Source organism: Pristiophorus japonicus, chromosome 17 (assembly GCF_044704955.1).
Source record: "Pristiophorus japonicus isolate sPriJap1 chromosome 17, sPriJap1.hap1, whole genome shotgun sequence".
Taxonomy (NCBI): Eukaryota; Metazoa; Chordata; class Chondrichthyes; family Pristiophoridae; genus Pristiophorus; species Pristiophorus japonicus.
The window spans coordinates 112,272,630-112,292,288 of record NC_091993.1 but is presented as its reverse complement, the minus strand read 5'-3'; the positions used below and the strand labels follow the sequence as shown (position 1 = coordinate 112,292,288).

Here is a 19,659-nt window from a genome sequence, read left to right as displayed (position 1 = left end):
CACGAAAGTGACAGCCATGGGATCCAGGGCAAAGTGGCAAGTTGGATCCAAAATTGGCTTGGAGGCAGGAAGCAAAGGGTAATGGTTGATGGGTGTTTTTGTGACTGGAAGGCTGTACCCAGTGGGGTTCTGCAGGGCTCAGTGCTGGGTCCCTTGCTTTTTGTGATATATATCAATGACTTGGACTTAAATATTGGGGATATGATTAAGAAGTTTGCAGATAACACTAAAATAGGCTGTGTGGTTGATAATGAAGAAGAAAGCTGCGGACTGCAGGAAGATATCAATGTACTGGTCAAGTGGCTGGAACAGTGGCAAATGGAATTCAATCTGGATAAATGTGAGGTAATGCATTTGGGGAGGTCTAACAAGGCAAGGGAATACACATTAAATGGTATGACACTGAAAAGTGTAGAAGAACAAAGGGATCTTGGAGTGCAGGTCCACAGATCCCTGAAGGTAGCAGGCCAGGTGGATAAGGCTTTCTTTCACGACTTCTTGCATGGAATACTTGCCTTTATAAGTCGAGGCATGTGGAATACAAGAGCAAGGACGTTATGCTTGAACTTTATAAAACATTGGTTAGGCCGCAGCTGGAGTACGGTGTGCAGTTCTGGTCACCACATTACAGGAAAGATGCGATTGCACTTGAAAGGGTACAGAGGAGATTTACAAGAATGTTGCCTGGACTGGAGAATTTTGGCTATGAGGAAAGATTGGAGATGCTGGGTCTGTTTTCTTTGGAACAGAGGAGGCTGAGGGGAGACCAGATTGCGGTGTATAAAATTATGAGGGGCCTGGATAAAGTGGATAGGAAGGACCTGCTTCCCTTGGCAGAGGGGCAAACAACCAGTGGACATAGATTTAAAATAATTGGGTGAAGGCTTAGAGGAGATAGGAGGGGAAATTTCTTCACCCAAAGGGTGGTGACGATCTGGAACTAGCTGCCTAAAAGGGTGGTAGAGGTAGAAACCCTCACCACATTTAAAAGATACTTGGATGTGCATTTAAATTGCCATAACCTACACGGCTACGGACCAAGAGCTAGAAAGTGGGATTAGGCTGAATAGCTCTTGATCAGCCAGCGTGGACACGATGAGCCAAAATGGCCTCCTTCCGTGCTGTAAATGCACATTCTCTTTCTCTCGCTTTATCGCTTCCTTGCTTTCTTTCACAACTTCTTGCATTCTCTCCTTCCAGTTGATGTTAAAAACAGTCTGCAGCCACTTGTGAATAAGCCAAAATGTCAAGCTGATTCCAAATATAGAGGCACTGCTGAGCAGGCGGGGGATGTGGCAACTCGGACTGCACATCACATACGAGTGGAAAGGGAGGGGAAACCCAAAATTAAAGGAGGTTGTAAGACTTCGATAAGAAAACTAAGGATGTGAGCATATTAGAAATAACAGTAAAAGAACGGAAGGTTTGAGAGAGACTGATTCACGATAAAATTTAGTGTTTTGAATATGATTTATTTTGTAGTGCAGTGCATTCAGTTATCTCTGGTTAAGGAAATGCCAAAGAAAATTATTGCAGTAGAGTTGTCCTAGGCACTTCTAGAGCATGTTGGGAATTTTCAGCAGATATTTATCCCTGTCCCAAAATGGGTGGACTTGTAGCTTGGGTAAGTACGAATCCAAAGGAGAAACTTTCCCTCAAAAGAAACAGCCACTAACACTTTGTCACTGGCTTCTATAAATACATACAATTCCTGTCAAATGTGATGTAGACATGACAGGACTGGAATCGTTTAGGTTGTTGAAATGTTTATTTTTGAAGAAATTCTGAAATGTAGCAGTCTGCTAAAACAGAATGTGATTTTATTCGCTGTCGTCACACAGGTGCTGATCCTGCTCTATGTTGCCGATTGGATGATTCATTGGATGTGGGGGCGGGGCATGGATCCGGATAATTTCTCGATTCCTTATCTGACGGCACTGGGAGACCTGCTGGGAACAGGATTCCTGGCACTCAGCTTTCACATTCTCTGGTTGATTGGCGATCGAGACACTGATGTCGGTGACTAAAAAATGAAGTTTCCCCTGCCCTTCCCCCCCCACCTCCCCTCCCCCATCCCTCACCACCCCCCAAAATTGGGGAGTAAAATCAGCAAGTGCAATTCAGCGAAGATGACTTTGAAACTCGACACAATGGAGACTGTGTTTCATGTGCAGCCCATGTGCTGCAACCAATGGAGATACTTACATAGACCACAAATACTGCTTAATCAGGAGAGGTCGCAATGGAATCCCTGCTGTGTGTTCTGCAGCAGGGCAACACATAGTAAACTGGACATTGACTTAAGAACTGGAAGCTGCTAATTGGAATTAACAGCCGGGTTTTTTTTTGTACTAGAGGATGTAACCTGTTATTTGGGCTTGAAGTATTTGCTGTTTTTTGTTTCTTGAGTGCAAAGAACAATCCTCCTGAGATATCCTGCTGTCTCAGTTGATCATGTAGGAAGGGGTATTCTGGAATAACAGGGTGGGAACTTCATTTTACACTTTTTAAAAATGGGACAATTATGAATTCACTGAGCATGGTCAGTGTCGCGGTGCATGATGCAAGTGTGCATCATCTACATTGCTGGGTGTGGAAGAGCCTTTAATGTATCAAGTTTATTTATTTATATATATATATATAATATATATATAAATTTTCATTGCCTATTGTTTGCTGGAATCTACCAGAGCTGATGTAGGTAATATTTAGATTAATGTCTGTGTTCCTAATGAATTATTTACCTCAAATCCACATCTGACCAAGTGTCCAACAAAGGCCTGTTGTTGAGGTGGATGAAGAAGCTCCCCCTGAACCTATTGTTCCACTTCTGCGCGGTTAAGCACAGTGGTCGTGCTACTGGACTAGTAGAGGCTTGGACCAATGATCTGGAGACGCGTGTTCAAATCCCTTCACGACAGCTGGGAAATTTAAATTCAGTTAATTAAATAAATCAGGAATAAAAAATTTAGTATCAGTAATGGTGATCATGGAACTACCGTGTTGTGGGGGGGGAAAAAACAACTTGTTCACTAATGTCCTTCAGGGAAGGAAATCTGCCATCCTTACCCGGTCTGGCCTATATGTGACTAAATCCACAGCAACGTGGTTGATTCGTGCCTGCCCTCTGCCATTCCGTTATATTCAAGAAGACACCTCACCACCAACTTCTCAAGGGCACTTGAAAATAGGCAATAAATGCTGGCTTTGCCAGCATTGCCCACGCCCGTTGAAATGCACCCAACCCATCAACACTAAAGCAGAAAGTAATAGGCAGCAGCCGGCCGGTTAATTCAGGCCAGGGCTTTGGGCAAGGAAAGTGGGGCCCCTGCTCAAATTAGTGGTTGAGCCCATGTTGGGTGTTGTACAATTGCAAAATGGTTTAATTTGTTTTGTCATTAAGATCATTTCATACTCTCCTTTGGCTGGACTCTAGGCTCTGGTCTCGATGTAGAATTTTAGAACAATACATTTCATTTTATTGTGTAATGACTTTGAACATTATAGCATTTAAGGAAGTAGTGCCCAGCAAAATGTTAACTCGTCTGTTTGTCTGGAGCCAGAGTTGCCACTGCTGGCTGCCACTGGAGGAGAATTGTGCTGCACGCTACTTTTAATGAGTGGCAACTTATGCCATACAGCTTGTCTATTGACCTAGATTAAATTATTTAATTTCTCACCTAAACAGAGTTGGCCTGTGAGGCCCTTGATTTTAAATACAAAAAAAAAAATCATTGGTAACCCAGCCATATTATTGGCTGAAGAGACCGGTTTGAATGCTATCTTGGACTTATCCGTCACCTGTTGTCACACTGTGGCCTGACTGTCAGGCGTTTCTGAATCCGACTTCTCTTTCAAAACACTGAAATCATTCAACGGACCAAATGAGTCCCTTGAAATAGTTATGTTGGTCACATAACCAAAATTGTACCACAAACTGACTGTTACTTTCAATAGGAACTGAAATTCTCAATTAAATATATCCTGAGTGGCCTGTTGATAATTGAGCCAGTGGAGCAGCTGATTTTACTCAGTCTAGAATTGACCAAAAATATGTTTCGGCAGAGACAAATAAAACTCTATAAAACGTGTATCTCTCAACCTCTGATATAGGGATATTGTTTAAGGGATCTGTCACATAGGACCTGGAAGAGAACCCTTTGTAACTCATCCTTTTTTAATAGTATCAGCTGTAGACTCCGTGGGTAGCACACTCGCCTCGAGGTCAGAAGGTTGTGGGTGCAAGTCCCACTCCAGGGACTTGAGCACAATAATCTAGGCTGACATTCCAGTGCAGTGCTGAGGGAGTGCTGCACTGCCAGAGACGGCGTTTTTCAGATGAGACATTAAACTGAGGCCCCGTCTGCTCCCTCGGGTGGACAGAAAAGATCTCACGGCACTATTTCGAAGTAGAGCAGGAGAGTTATTCCCAGTGTCCTTGATTTATTCCTCAATCAACATAACAAATACAGTTAATCTGCTCATTATCACATTGCTGTTTGCGGGAGCTTACTGTGTGAAAATTGGCTGCTGCGATTCCCACATTACAACAGTGACTACACTTCAAAAGTACTTCATTGGCTGTAAAGCGCTTTCAGATGTCTGCTGCTCATGAAAGGCGCTATATAAATGCAAGTTTTTAATACTGCACTTTTTCCTTGTAGTGCCCAAAGATTATTATAAAGGGTATTTATCATGTCGTGGAAGGCACAAAACATAGGGGTTTCAAACATAGTCTTTTAAGTTTTACAATATTTCCCCACTTTCTTGTCCTAAATGATGTGCGGTGTTGATCGTAGATCTTTGCTTCGATACTGTTGGACAAGATGGTAGAATGGTTTCGCTCTGATATCTCCAGTGACCCCATCGGTTTCTCTGTCCTTGGGTTGATGCGCACAGAGTGATTTTTTTTTTTTCCTTTAAAAGCTTTTGCTGCTTCAAGTCTCGCCTCACCTGGGTGAGAATCTGCATCTGAAACCAGAAGGCTACTTCCAAAATATTCCGTTGACTTTGAACACTTTAACCTCTTAAAGGCATGAACATTTTTATACAAAGTCGTACCAAAAATTCCATGTAATTATTCCTAACATGCCCTGGCTTTGTTAAAAAGAGACAATAATTCCTATTGAAAGTAATCCAATTTTTGTAAATCATTGAGCAACTACATATAATGTCACTGATGTGTGTACACACTTCAGGTCATCATAGAAAGCTGGAGCTGCCTGTGTTGCATGTCAATGCAAATTGGTTCAAAACTCCAGCAGTGTGCTCCTCCAATCCAAATGGCCCAAGGTTGCCCCATCCTTCATGGTAACCTCAATCCAATCATTGTCGAAAGCATCATTGGGTGCGGTCCCTACTGCAGCTCATCCTTGTAGGAATATGTCTGGTGACTCTTAATTTCAGCTGTGCACAAAGAAATGGACCATAAGAAACAACTTTACGATGCCCGTACATGGGGGAACGAGTTCATTTTATTCCCAGCTTCCAACTGACCCAGACACCTTATTTTTCTAAAAAAAAAGGTCAAATAGATTAAACCATGATAATAGTTCTCTTCCCATTTTCTGAACAAAGCTAAATTATACGACAGGCCGAGTGGCCTTTTTCCGTGCTGTAACCAATCGATACTGAAATATGCACATGTTTCACTTAGATATTTAAAACAATGTTACAAGAAACATGTCCCTGGGCATCTCCTACCCCAAAGAGCACTGCGATTGCCTGTGACCGTACTGAGCAGCGTCCTGTAACACTTAAATATTTTGATAACTGTTAAATCTTTATTAAAAAAAATTGAATCTATATAATGAATGACTGCACACTCTTATGTGAAATGATCGTATGAAGGGTTTAATTATTTTATTTTGCAAGACCAGAATATATATTAAAATTGTTTTAGGCTATGTGCTACCCTTGGCTTTTTGACTGCTGTATTGAGAGAGAAAAAATTGCCAACTTGATTCTTCTGGTCGTTGGCTGATCGAGAGCTGACCAACCCAAGATGAAGAAAATCAGGACAACTGCTGAATCTGCTAGTTCGCCTTTGTTGAAATGCTCAAATAGAAAATGTAAAGAGAGTGCAATCATTGCGTAGGTTTTAAGATTAACTCCCCTCAAAAAAAAAAGTCACATTTTGTTATCGGTGTTTAACTGAACCGTTTGTCATCTGTTGCACTTTTGTGTGTGTGTGTGCGCGCGTGCACTTGTTACTTTTTTTGGTGGAAGGTGATCTAAAATGCAAAAAAAAGAGTGGCTGAATCACAATGTTTGTACTGAGAAACAGCCTGTGTTTGTTTAGTCCTAGCTTCATTCTTGTAACTGTGAATGGAAATTCTTCCAGATCTGGCCCTGTTGTGTTCAGTGTTCCGACCTGGTTTTCCTGCACAGTATGTCGAAAAATTAATATTTATATTCTAAATTGCCAAGATGTTGTGAACATCCTGGGAGTCTGTATTTGATAAAATAAAATGTCATACAATGATGAACTGCCTTTATTTTATACGTGTTGCCTTTTTATTTTCTCTCCCTGCCTATTCTAAGATTGGCATCTAGACATTGAATCATTATTAAATGCTCTGGCGTTTCTGGCATGCAAGCTGGAAATCCCGATGTGTAAACCACACGCATGCATTTTGTGTCATTACTGGGGCAGTCGAAGCATAATTTGTTTTGGGTTGCCGGGATTCGGATAGATATGCACATTGGAATTTGTGCAGTCTCTCTTCTTGCAATTTCCCTCCCTTTTTTCTCAAATATTGTCTTCCAGTAGAGTATAGTTCAACTGCTGCTAACAGCTCTGTCCAGGTGGCCATTTTTCACGTATGAGGCTAGACAGCGAGTGTCACCAAGGTATGCTAGTACGATTGGAGCTTTTAAAACTAAAATTAATAGATTTTCGTTGGGTAAGGTTATCGAGGGACAGAGCAGGCCCGAGGGGCTGAATGGCCTATTCCTATTCCTAATGATATCAGAAATAGGATTTGGCCTCTCGAGCCTGCTCCGCCATTTAATAAGATCATGGCTGACCTGCGCCTCAACTCCATTTTCCTGCCTTTGCTCCGTGTCCCTCGATTAATTCTTGCCACTAGACCAAGACCTAGCTCTGTCAAGCCCGTGTGGTTGCTGGTGTGCAACGGCCACCATACGTTTAAAAAAAAAAAAAAAAAAAATTCACGCACAGGCATCTTCCACTATTCAAGATGTAGTTCGGGATCTGGAATATTAGGTCCTTCATTGAAACACCTGTGAACTCATCCCTTTTCGGCGTGGAAGCAAGTCATCCTCGTTTTGAGGGACTGCCTATGATGATGATGATGATAATGGCTGATCTAATCTTGGGCTCAGCTCCCTATAACCCTTCACTCCCTTATCGTTCAAAAGTTAAAATGTGTTTACCAGCTAAGCCCTATCCTGTCTTCTGCTGATAACACATGTGCATCTTTTAGCAACACTCACAGGATAGTAATCGGGTATAGGAAGTCTAGCAGTGTTAGTTGCAGTATCCTTACTGCTGGCATAGCTGAGACAGCATATATCGAACACTGAACATGGGGGATTCTGGTTTGTATGCCTTAATACTGCACTCGGCAACAAGTGTACCAACCAAGCCATTGGGGGAAACAGTGTGTGAGGTCTTGGAGAAGCTGCTGCACTCAGTACTGGAAAAAACAAACATTGGTTGCAATATTTGTTACAAAGGGACTTGGGTGTCTGTGTCCAGAGATCATTCAAATGTCGTGGACAGGTACAGAAAATAATCAAAAAGGCTAATAGAATGCTGGTCTTTATATCTGGAGGACTAGAATACAAGCGGGTAGAAGTTATGCTACAGCTATACAAAACCCTGATTAGACCACAACTGGAGTACTGTGTACAGTTCTAGGCACCACACCATCGGGATATATTGGCCTTGGAGGGAGTGCAGCGTAGAATTAGCAGAATGATACCTGGACTCCAAGGGTTAAATTACAAGGAGAGATTACACAAACCAGGGTTGTATTCCCTGGAATTTAGAAGGTTATGGGGTAATTTGATTGAAGTTTTCAAGATTTTAAGGGGAACTGATCAGGTAGATAGAGAGAAGCTATTTGCAGTGTTTGGGGAGTCAGTGACCTGGGGACATCATCTAAAAATTAGAGTCCGACCTTTCAGGAGTGAAGTTTGGAAACACCTACACACAAAGGGTGGTAGAAGTTTGGAACTCTTACGCAAATGGCAATTGATGCTGGATCAATTGTTGATTTTAAATCTGAGATTGATAGCTTTCTGTTAAGGGATATGGGCAAAGGCGGGTATTTGGAGTTCGGTCACAAATCAGCCGTGATCTCATTGAATGGCGGAACAGGCTGGAGGGGCTCGATGGCCGACTCCTGTTCCTATGGCCCTAATATCGGTCGGATTACGGGTTTAAGGTGGGTGCAAAGTGGCTAGGCTGCGGTTTTCTCCCTGTTGCTGAGCCCTCCAGTTTCGGGGGGTGGGGGGGGAGGAGGGCTGCATAGTGAAGTATTGACGAGAGTAAAACTGATTGCATGCAATTGTTTTAAAGAGCAGCTCTGCCATATCCGAGTTGCTCACTTTGCACTTTCTCACTAAACAGATGGGCACAGTGAATAATTTACAAAAAGCACAAATTGTGATTAATGAGCTCAGATTGCAGTGTAGCAACAAGAGCTGCTCCGATTGGAAGTTTGAACATGCTTTCCACCACTTTAGTGGTGTGCAGTGAGGTCCAATGCTGGCGCATCATACAGCTGTAATGCCCAATTTAATTTCTGTGCTGAGGTGATCTTTGTAGATTTTCTAATGTGATGACACAAAGTCATGGAAAAATGGGCAGATCTGTTGGCCTCTGAAGACAGAAGTTTCTTTTTTTATTTATTCATGGGATGTGGACATCGCTGGCAAGGCCGGCATTTATTGCCCATCCCTAATTGCCCTCGAGAAGATGGTGGGGAGCCGCCACCTTGAACCGCTGCAGTCCGTGTGGTGAAGGTACTCCCACGGTGCTGTTGGGGAGGGAGTTCCAGGATTTTGACCCAGTGCCGATGAAGGAACGGCCGATATATTTCCAAGTCAGGATGGTGGATGACTTGGAGGGGGAATATGGAGGTGGTGGTGTTCCCATTCGCCTGCTGCCCTTGTCCTTCTAGGTGGCAGAGGTCGTGGGTTTGAGGAGTGCTGCCGAAGAAGCCTTGACGAGTTGCTGCAGTGCATCTTCCAGAAGTTAACACTTTTGGTTGAGAACTTTTATCCCAACTGGAAAAAGGAGACGCAGAGCTTCTAAAATGTTAACCTATCGTCTTTGCAGATGTTAATGGGCCTGCTGTGTATTTCATATTTTCATTTAAGATTTCCAGCAGTTATGAGATTTTTCCTTTGGTCAGTTTTGTATTGTGCTCCAGCTGTTCTTGCAGCGCAGTCACAGAGCTGCTCAGGTGTAGCATTCTCATTTGCTGCTGCAGATCCCTGCATTTATAACACAAATGCAGCTGGAAGCACAGTGGCCACCTGGTGCGGAGGGGAGTGGGCAGGTTGGAGGACCTCCTCGTGAGTCTGCTCCTGGGCCTGAGCAAGATGGCCATCCCCTGGTCTAAGTTGGACACAGCTCTTGGGGGATTTAGGATTGATGACACTGGGGCAATCTAATAAGCCAATAAGGAGACATTTAGAAAAGGCATACCTTTGAAGCTTTACAAAGAAAAAAGCACCGACAACAACTTGCATTTATTTATCATCCGTAAAACTGAAAATTGCTCCAAGGCGCTTCATGGAGGCACAAGGAAGCTCAGCTGCTGAGCCAAAGAAGGGAAGATTAGGAGGGCTGACAAAAAGCTTGGCCAGAGGTGAGTCTTAAAGGGGGTCAGAGAGTGCTGAGGTGGAGGAATTTAGGTCGGGAATTGCAGAGCGTGGAGTCTAGGCATGTATGAGGATTTCAATGCCAGATGAGGTGGAGGGAGGTGGGTGATGTTACAAATGGGGTAGTAGGCAGTCTTTGTGATGGGGAGGGATATGAGGTTGCGACCACATATGCATAGGATGTTGAGGTCATGAAAAGTCTGGTTCAGCCCGAGACAATGGCCAAGTAGGGGAATGGAGTAGATGACGAGAATAGGGAGTTTGCACCGGGGACCATGGTGGACGGCATCAGCCATCCCAATATGTAGATGGAAGAAACTGCTGTCTCATTCAAAACTGGCTGTCAGACAAGCAGTCTTGACAGCAAAGAAGCAGTGAATGATTGGTCGAGATGGTGGAGAGGAAAAGCTTGTGTCACGTCATTGTACATGTGGAAGCTGGCTGACCCCATGACTGTGTGAGCCTGAGAAGGGAAGCCATTGCTAGAGACACTGTGGCCAAGATAGGGTAGGTAAGAGTGGAATGGAGAGAGGGCAGTCCCACTGAGCTGGACAATAGAGGAGAGGCGTTGAAGGGCGTTGTCACTTACTATGTTGGAGGTTGTGCGGAGGGATGTTGCACCATGGTCGCAATCATAGTGATGTTTGTGAGGTCTTTGGGCCATTTCAATGCTGTAGAAGGGACGGAAACCCGATGGGAGGAATTCAAACAGAAGTTGCGGAAAAAATATGCATGGATCTGGGAAGTAACAATACGTTCAGGAACCTTGGAGAGGAAAATGCGATGGAGATGGAATGGTGGTTAGTGCAGATGGAGGAGTCAAAGGTAGATTTATGAGAAGGTGAAATGTACAAGGAATTGGATTTGCCATTAACGATTTGATACTGAAATACTGTGTTTGATTAAAATCACCAGGCTCACTATTTTGTATGTGGGCGATTTCAAAATTCTCATCCTTCTTTTCAAATCCCTCCATGGCGTCGCCCCTCCCTATCTCTGTAATCTCCTCCAGCACCAACCCACCCCCCTCCCCCTTCCCGAGATGTCTACGCTCCTCTAATTCTGCCCTCTTGAGCATCCCTGACTATAATCACTCAACCATCGGTGGCCGTGCCTTCTGTTGCCTGAGGCCCAAGTTCTGGAATTCCCTCCCTAAACCTCTCCGCCTCTCTACCCTCCTTCAAGACGCTCCTTAAAACCTACCTCTTTGACCAAGCTTTTGGCCACCTGCCCTAATTTCTCCTTATGTGGCTCGGCGTCAAATTTTTATCTCATAATACTCCTGTGAAGCGCCTTGGGATATTTCACCATGTTATAGGCGCTATATAAATACAAGTTGTTATCGTTTTATCTTCTTACCTACTCATCTGTCTCTTTATTGTATAATTTTCTATGCCTTGTGAAACTGTTTTGTGCAGGTGCTACACTATTTTCACTCGTAATAAATAGTAGGAGTGAGAATTATTATTAAGAACTAATAAAATAAAGAGGTTACATTGGAGGGCCAGCTATAAGACAAAAGAATGTTCCTCCTCCACAATGCGTCAGTGAGTAAATGAACCTTACAGATCGAGAAAAGGCTTGAGGTTCAGATCTTGATCTGTATTGTATTAGTGGGGTTGTAGTGCAGGCGTGACTATTATAAAAAGCATATAGAGACAATGGATAAGGATGATACCAGATCTGAAAGGATCTACTGGTCAGGAAAGGCTGAACATGCTTTGCTCTAGAGAAGAGCAGGCTGAGGAGTGACTGGATAGCAGACTTTAACATTATGAAAGGGTCTAATAGGGTAGACAATAACAACAACAACTTGCATTTATATAGCACCTTTAACGTAGCAAATCAGCCCAAGGCACTTCACAGGAGCGTTATAGAAACATAGAAAATAGGTGCAGGAGTAGGCGATCCGGCCCTTCGAGCCTGCACCACCATTCAATAAGATCATGGCTGATCATTCACCTCAGTACCCCTTTCCTGCTTTCTCTCCATACCCCTTGATCCCTTTAGCCGTAAGGGCCATATCTAACTCCCTCTGGAATATATCTAACGAACTGGCCTCAACAACTCTCTGCGATAGGGAATTCCACCGGTTAACAACTCTCTGAGTGAAGAAGTTTCACCTCATCTCAGTCCTAAATGGCTTACCCCTTATCCTTAGACTGTGTCCCCTGGTTCTGGACTTCCCCAACATCGGGAACATTCTTCCTGCATCTAACCTGTCCAGTCCCGTCAGAATTTTATATGTTTCTATGAGATCCCTCTCATCCTTCTAAACTCCAGTGAATAAAGGCCCAGTTGATCCAGTCTCTCCTCATATGTCAGTCTGCCATCCTGGGAATCAGTCTGGTGAACCTTCGCTGCACTTCCTCAATAGCAAGAATGTCCTTCCTCAGATTAGGAGACCAAAACTGAACACAATATTCCAGATGAGGCCTCACCAAGGCCCTGTACAACTGCAGTAAGACCTCCCTGCTCCTATACGCAAATCCCCTAGCTATGAAGGCCAACATACCATTTGCTTTCTTCACCACCTGCATGCCAACTTTCAATGACTGATGTACCATAACACCCAGGTCTCGTTGCACCTCCCCTTTTCCTAATCTGCCACCATTCAGATAATATTCTGCCTTTGTGTTTTTGCCCCCAAAGTGGATAACCTCACATTTATCCACATTATACTGCATCTGCCATGCATTTGCCCATTCACCTAACCTGTCCAAGTCACGCTGCAGCCTCTTAGCATCCTCCTCACAGCTCACCCCGCCATCCAGTTTAGTGTCATCTGCAAACTTGGAGATATTACACTCAATTCCTTCATCTAAATCATTAATATATATTGTAAAGAGCTGGGGTCCCAGCATTGAGCCCTGCGGCACCCCACTAGTCACTGCCTGCCAGTCTGAAAAGGACCCGTTTATCCTGACTCTCTACTTCCTGTCTGCCAACCAGTTCTCTATCCACGTCAGTACATTACCCCCAATACCATGTGCTTTAATTTTGCACACCAATCTCTTGTGTGGAACCTTGTCAAAAGCCTTTTGAAAGTCCAAATACACCACATCCACTGGTTCTCCCTTGTCCACATCCTCAAAAAATTCCAGAAGATTTGTCAATCATGATTTCTCTTTCATAAATCCATGCTGACTTCGACTGATCCTGTCACTGCTTTGCAAATGTGCTGTTATTTCATCTTTAATAATTGATTACAACATTTTTCCCATTACTGATGTCAGACTAACCGGTCTATAGTTACCCGTTTTCTCTCTCCCTCCTTTCTTAAAAAGTGGTGTTACATTAGCTACCCTCCAGTCCATATGAACTGATCTAGAGACGATAGACTGTTGGAAAATGATCACCAATGCATCCACTATTTCTAGGGCCACTTCCCTAAGTACTCTGGGATGCAGACCATCAGGCCCCGGGATTTATCGGCCTTCAATCCCATCAATTTCCCTAACACAATTTCCCGCCTAATAAGGATATCCTTCAGTTCCTCCTTCTCACTAGACCCTCGGTCCCCTAGTACCTCGGATGGTTATTTGAGTCTTCCTTCGTGAAGACAGAACCAAAGTATTTGTTCAACTGGTCTGCCATTTCTTTGTTCCCCATTATAAATTCACCCGAATCTGACTGCAAGGGATCTATGTTTGTCTTCACTAATCTTTTTCTCTTCACATATTTATAGAAGCTTACACATCATTACGCATCACCCAGTCTAGGATGGCCAGCTCTCTAGTTGGTTTCTCGACATATTGGTCTAGAAAATCATCCCTAATGCACTCCAGGAAATCCTCCTCTACCATATTGCTACCAGTTTGGTTAGCCCAATCTATATATGTAGATTAAAGTCGCCCATGATAACTGCTGTATCTTTATTGCACGTGATACGTCCTTACTATACAGTATAAATGCACATGAGGCCCATGCTTGAGAGGTCAGTCTGTGACCTGTCCTTTATTCCTTAGCACTCAAGTGATGGAAGTGGGTGGAGCTTCCCCTTTTATCGCTGAAGGTCCAGGTTAGGAGTGTCTCCCACCTAGTGGTCAGTGTTCTCACGGTGTACAACTTAGGTCAGATTATACATGGGTTACAATGCTGGTTGAATACATGACATCACCTCCCTCCCCAAAGTTTTATTGGGATCACAGGTTGAGTCTCTCTGGTAGTTTACGCTCCCTTGTAGAGCGCCTGAGTTGGGGCTCCGGTTGTTGGGCGCTGGTCTGAGTGTCTGCTGTTTGCGGTGCCTCAGGCCTGTCCGGACTGCCCACAGTGACTGGGCTCTCCTCCCTTTGGTTCTGGTGTTCGGTCACCTGTGGTGAAGTGAACTCGACATCGTGTTCTTCCTCTGTTTCTTCTATGGGGTTGCTGAACCTCCTTTTTGTTTGATCCACATGTTTGCGGCAGATTTGTCCATTGGTAAGTTTAACTACCAGAATCCTATTTCCCTCTTTGGCAACCACAGTGCCTGCGAGCCATTTGGGCCCTGCAGCGTAGTTGAGGACAAAAACAGGATCATTTACATCAATACATCGCGCCCTCGCATTCCTGTCATGGTAGTCATATTGTGACTGGCGCCTGCTCGCAACAATTTCTTTCATGGTGGGGTGTATAAGGGATAACCGGGTTTTGAGCGTCCTTTTCATTAGTAGCTCTGCGGGTGGAACCCCTGTGAGCGAGTGTGGTCGGGATCTATAGGCCAACAGGAGGTGTGATAAGCGGGTTTGTAGGGAACCCCCTTGGATTCTGAGCATCCCCTGTTTGATTATCTGCACTGCTCGTTCTGCCTAGCCGTTTGAGGCCGGCTTGAACGGTGCCGTTCTAACATGGTTAATTCCATTGCCTGCCATGAAGTCCTGGAATTCAGTGCTTGTGAAGCACGGGCCATTGTCGCTGATGTCCGGTAGACCGTGGGCGGCGAACATTGCCCGTAGACTTTCCACCGTGGCAGAGGATGTGCCTGAATTTAAAATGTCACACTCGATCCATTTGGAGTAGGCGTCAACTACAACCAAAAACATTTTCCCCATGAAAGAACCTGTGTAGTCCACATGGATGCGTGACCAAGGCTTGGCGGGCCATGGCCAGGGGCTAAGGGGGGCTTCCCTGGGCGCATTGCCCAGCTGGGCACACGTGTTGCGCCTGCGAACACAAAGTTCCAGATCTGCGTCTATCCCTGGCCACTAAACGTGTGACCTGGCAATTGCCTTCATCGTGACAATGCCCGGGTGCCCATTGTGGAGTTCTCTGATGAACACCTCTCTGCCCATCTGGGGCATGACTACGCGGTTTCCCCACAGTAGGCAATCGGCCTGAATCGAGAGTTCATCCTTGCGCCTGTGAAATGGTTTAAATTTCTCAGGGCATGCCCTGTACGTGGCTGCCCAGTCCCCATTTCTTGACTAGAGACAATAGCGGGTCTCTATTTGTCCAGACTTTGATCTGACGGGCTGTCACGGGTGAGCCTTCACTTCCGAAAGCTTCAACAGCCATGACCATCTCAGCAGCATGCTCGGTAGCCCCCTCAGTGGTGGCTAGTGGGAGCCTGCTGAGTGCATCGGCGCAGTTTTCGGTGCCCGGTCTGTGCCGAATTGTGTAGTCATAGGCGGCTAACATGAGTGTCCACCTCTGTATGCGTTTGCATTTATGGCCTTGTTGTCGGCCAAAAGGACATTAGGGGTTTGTGATCTGTCTCCAGCTCAAATTTCCTGCCAAACAGGCACTGGTGCATTTTCTTTACCGCATATACACATGCGAGCGCCTCCTTTTCTACCATCCCGTAGCCCCTTTCTGCCTGGGACAGACTTCTGGAGGCATAAGCTACCGGCTGTAACTGACCCTTGGCATTGACATGCTGCAACACACACCCGACACCATAGGATGACGCATCGCACGTTAACACAAGTTTCTTACATGGGTCATATAGCGTTAACAGATTGTTGGAACATAACAAATTGCGTGCTCTTATCAAAAGCCCTTTCCTGGCTGTCCCCCCAGACCCATTCACGACCTTTGCGTAGGAGCACGTGTAGCGGCTCTAGCAGCGTGCTCAATTTAGGAAGAAAGTTACCAAAATAGTTCAGGAGCCCCAGGAATGAATGCAGCTCCGTCGTGTTACGGGGTCTGGGTGCTCTCTGGATCGCTTCCGTCTTGGACGCAGTAGGGCTGATCCCATCTGCTGCCACCCTCATCCCCAGGAATTCTACCTCTGGAGCTAGGAAGACGCACTTCGCCTTTTTCAGTCGCAGACCTACCCGGTCCAGTCTGCGTAGCACCTCCTCCAGGTTGTGGAGATGTTCTTCAGTATCGTAATCCGTAATGAGGATGTCGTCCTGAAAAACCACCGTCCCTGGAATCGACTTGAGGAGGCTTTCCATATTTCGTTGGAAGACCGCAGCGGCCGAGCGAATCTCGAATGGACATCTGTTGTACTCAAACAACCCCTTGTGTGTCGTGATGGTGGTCAGCTTCTCCGACTCACTCGCCAGCTCCTGGGTCATGTAAGCTGAGGTCAGGTCCAATTTTGAAAAATGTTTGCCACCGGATGGCGTCGCAAAGAGGTCCTCCGCTCTCGGTAGCGGGTACTGGCCTTGGAGTGACACCCGATTGATGGTGGCCTTGTAATCGCCACATATCCTGACCGACCCATCCGCCTTGAGCACCGGCACAATCGGGCTCGCCCAGTCACTGAATTCGACTGGCGAGATGATGCCTTCCCTCAGCAGGCGGTCCAATTCGCCTTCTATCTTTTCCCGCATCACGTACGGCACCGCTCTGGCCTTGTGGTGTACTGGCCTGGCGTCCGGGTTTATGTGAATCACTACCTTGGCCCCCATGAAAGTGCCAATGCCGGGTTGAAATAATGAGTCAAATTTGTCCAGGATCTGTGAGCATGATACTTGCTCCACAGAGGAAATTACATTGACATTGCTCCATTTCCAGTTCATGACAGCAAGCCAACTCCTCCCCAGTAGTGCGGGACTGTCCCCTGGGACAATCCAGAGTGGCAACCTGTTCTCCGAATCTTTGTGGGTCACGACTACCGTGGCGCTGCCTAGCACCGGAATGATCTGCTTTGTGTAAGTCCGTAGCTGTGCGTCAATCGGCGATAATTTTGGCCTCCTGGCCTTGGATGCCCACAATTTTTTGAACTGTTTGATACCCATCAGGGACTGGCTGGCCCCCGTGTCTAGCTCCATTGATACTGGGATGCCATTGAGGAGCACTTTCATCATTATCGGTGGCGTCCTGGTGTATGAACTGTACACGTGCTCCACATGAACTCTCTGAACTTCAGCTTCCAGCGATTTCCCCCAGTGTCCATTTCTGCAATTTCTGCAGGTATTTTGCTCATCTCTGCAAACTCCGGCTGAGTGTGTGCCTTCACGCCTCCAGCATGAGTTGCGGTTTGAAACAAAAGGTCCTTTGCCAGTCGATCGTCCCTGACTGCCCCTGTTATTGTCCTTGAGTGCACCATTAACAGGTGTTGATGGCCCCATTACTGGCCGCATTGTCCCTTGCAAAGGCGTGAATCGCTGTTCAGCTTGCCATTGTCTCTGTCGAACTCCCCCTCTGGGTTCGACTACATGTTGGGGCCTGGAGAACTGTGTGCTGCTTTAACAATGTTGAATCTCTGTCCCAACCATTCCTTAACACAGTACCTCTCGTCTGTTCTGCTAGTGGCCATGCTCGTGTGGTTTAAATCCCAGTTTCTTGTCGCCATTGATACGTCCTTACTATACAGTATAAATGCACACGAGGCCCATGCTTGAGAAAAGGTCAGTCTGTGACCTGTCCTTTGTTCCTTAGCACTCAAGTGATGGAAGTGGGTGGAGCTTCCCCTTTTATAGCTTAAGGAGGTGGCCTTGGAAATAGTGGATGCGTTGACAGTCATTTTCCAACATTCCATTGACTCTGGATCAGTTCCTATGGAGTGGAGGGTAGCCAATGTAACCCCACTTTTTAAAAAAGGAGGGAGAGAGAAAACAGGGAATTATAGACCGGTCAGCCTGACATCGGTAGTGGGTAAAATGATGGAATCAATTATTAAGGATGTCATAGCAGCGCATTTGGAAAAAGGTGACATGATAGGTCCAAGTCAGCATGGATTTGTGAAAGGGAAATCATGCTTGACAAATCTTCTGGAATTTTTGGAGGATGTTTCCAGTAGAGTGGATAAGGGAGAACCAGTTGATGTGGTATATTTGGACTTTCAGAAGGCGTTCGACAAGCTCCCACACAAGAGATTGATGTGCAAAGTTAGAGCACATGGGATTGGGAGTAGTGTACTGACATGGATTGAGAACTGGTTGTCAGACAGGAAGCAAAGAGTAGGAGTAAATGGGTACTTTTCAGAATGGCAGGCAGTGACTAGTGGGGTACCGCAAGGTTCTGTGCTGGGGCCCCAGCTGTTTACACTGTACATTAATGATTTAGATGAGGGGATTAAATGTAGTATCTCCAAATTTGCGGATGACACTAAGTTGGGTGGCAGTGTGAGCTGCGAGGAGGATGCTGTGAGGCTGCAGAGTGACTTGGATAGGTTAGGTGAGTGGGCAAATGCATGGCAGATGAAGTATAATGTGGATAAATGTGAGGTTATCCACTTTGGTGGTAAAAACAGAGAGACAGACTATTATCTGAATGGTGACAGATTAGGAAAAGGGGAGGTGCAACGAGACCTGGGTGTCATGGTACATCAGTCATTGAAGGTTGGCATGCAGGTGCAGCAGGCGGTTAAGAAAGCAAATGGCATGTTGGCCTTCATAGCAAGGGGATTTGAGTACAGGGGCAGGGAGGTGTTGCTACAGTTGTACAGGGCCTTGGTGAGGCCACACCTGGAGTATTGTGTACAGTTTTGGTCTCCTAACCTGAGGAAGGACATTCTTGCTATTGAGGGAGTGCAGCGAAGGTTCACCAGACTGATTCCCGGGATGGCGGGACTGACCTATCAAGAAAGACTGGATCAACTGGGCTTGTATTCACTGGAGTTCAGAAGAATGAGAGGGGACCTCATAGAAACATTTAAAATTCTGACGGGGTTAGACAGGTTAGATGCAGGAAGAATGTTCCCAATGTTGGGGAAGTCCAGAACCAGAGGTCACAGTCTAAGGATAAGGGGTAAGCCATTTAGGACCGAGATGCGGAGGAACTTCTTCACCCAGAGAGTGGTGAACCTGTGGAATTCTCTACCACAGAAAGTTGTTGAGGCCAATTCACTAAATATATTCAAAAAGGAGTTAGATGAGGTCCTTACTACTAGGGGGATCAAGGGGTATGGCGAGAAAGCAGGAATGGGGTACTGAAGTTGAATGTTCAGCCATGAACTCATTGAATGGCGGTGCAGGCTAGAAGGGCCGAATGGCCTACTCCTGCACCTATTTTCTATGTTTTTATGTTTCTAAAGGTCCAGGTTCGGAGTGTCTCCCGCCTAGTGGTCAGTGTTCTCACGGCGTACAACTTAGGTCAGATTATACATGGGTTACAATGCTGGTTGAATACATGACAGCACGCATCCCTAATTTCTTGTTTGATGCTGTCCCCAACCTCACTACTACTAGTGGAATAGAAAAGAATATTTGGGACCGAGCCACATAAGGTGATGTTAGGGCAAATAAAGAGGTAGGTTTTAAGGAGCGCCTTAAAGGAGGAAAGAGATAGAGAGACAGAGAGGTTGAGGGAGCTTAGCGTTTCCACAGCTGAAGGGCACGGCCACCAATGGCGGAGCAACTGAAATTGGGGATGTGCAAGAGGCCAGATTTGGAGGAGCACAGATATCTCGGAAAGCTGTAGGCCTGCAGA

At 45.6% G+C, this 19,659-nt stretch overlaps 1 protein-coding gene across 1 annotated transcript in view; it reads left to right on the top strand.

The window, feature by feature from the left end:
- LOC139227932 (solute carrier family 41 member 1-like) overlaps nt 1-6,502 on the top strand; it is a 71,840-nt gene extending 65,338 nt beyond the window's left edge. The window contains exon 11 of the mRNA XM_070859086.1: nt 1,842-6,502. Within this exon, the coding sequence (XP_070715187.1) occupies nt 1,842-2,027 (186 nt within the window). The 3' untranslated portion in view covers nt 2,028-6,502. The remainder of the gene's footprint in view (nt 1-1,841) is intronic.
- The last annotated feature ends 13,157 nt before the right edge of the window (nt 6,503-19,659 follow it).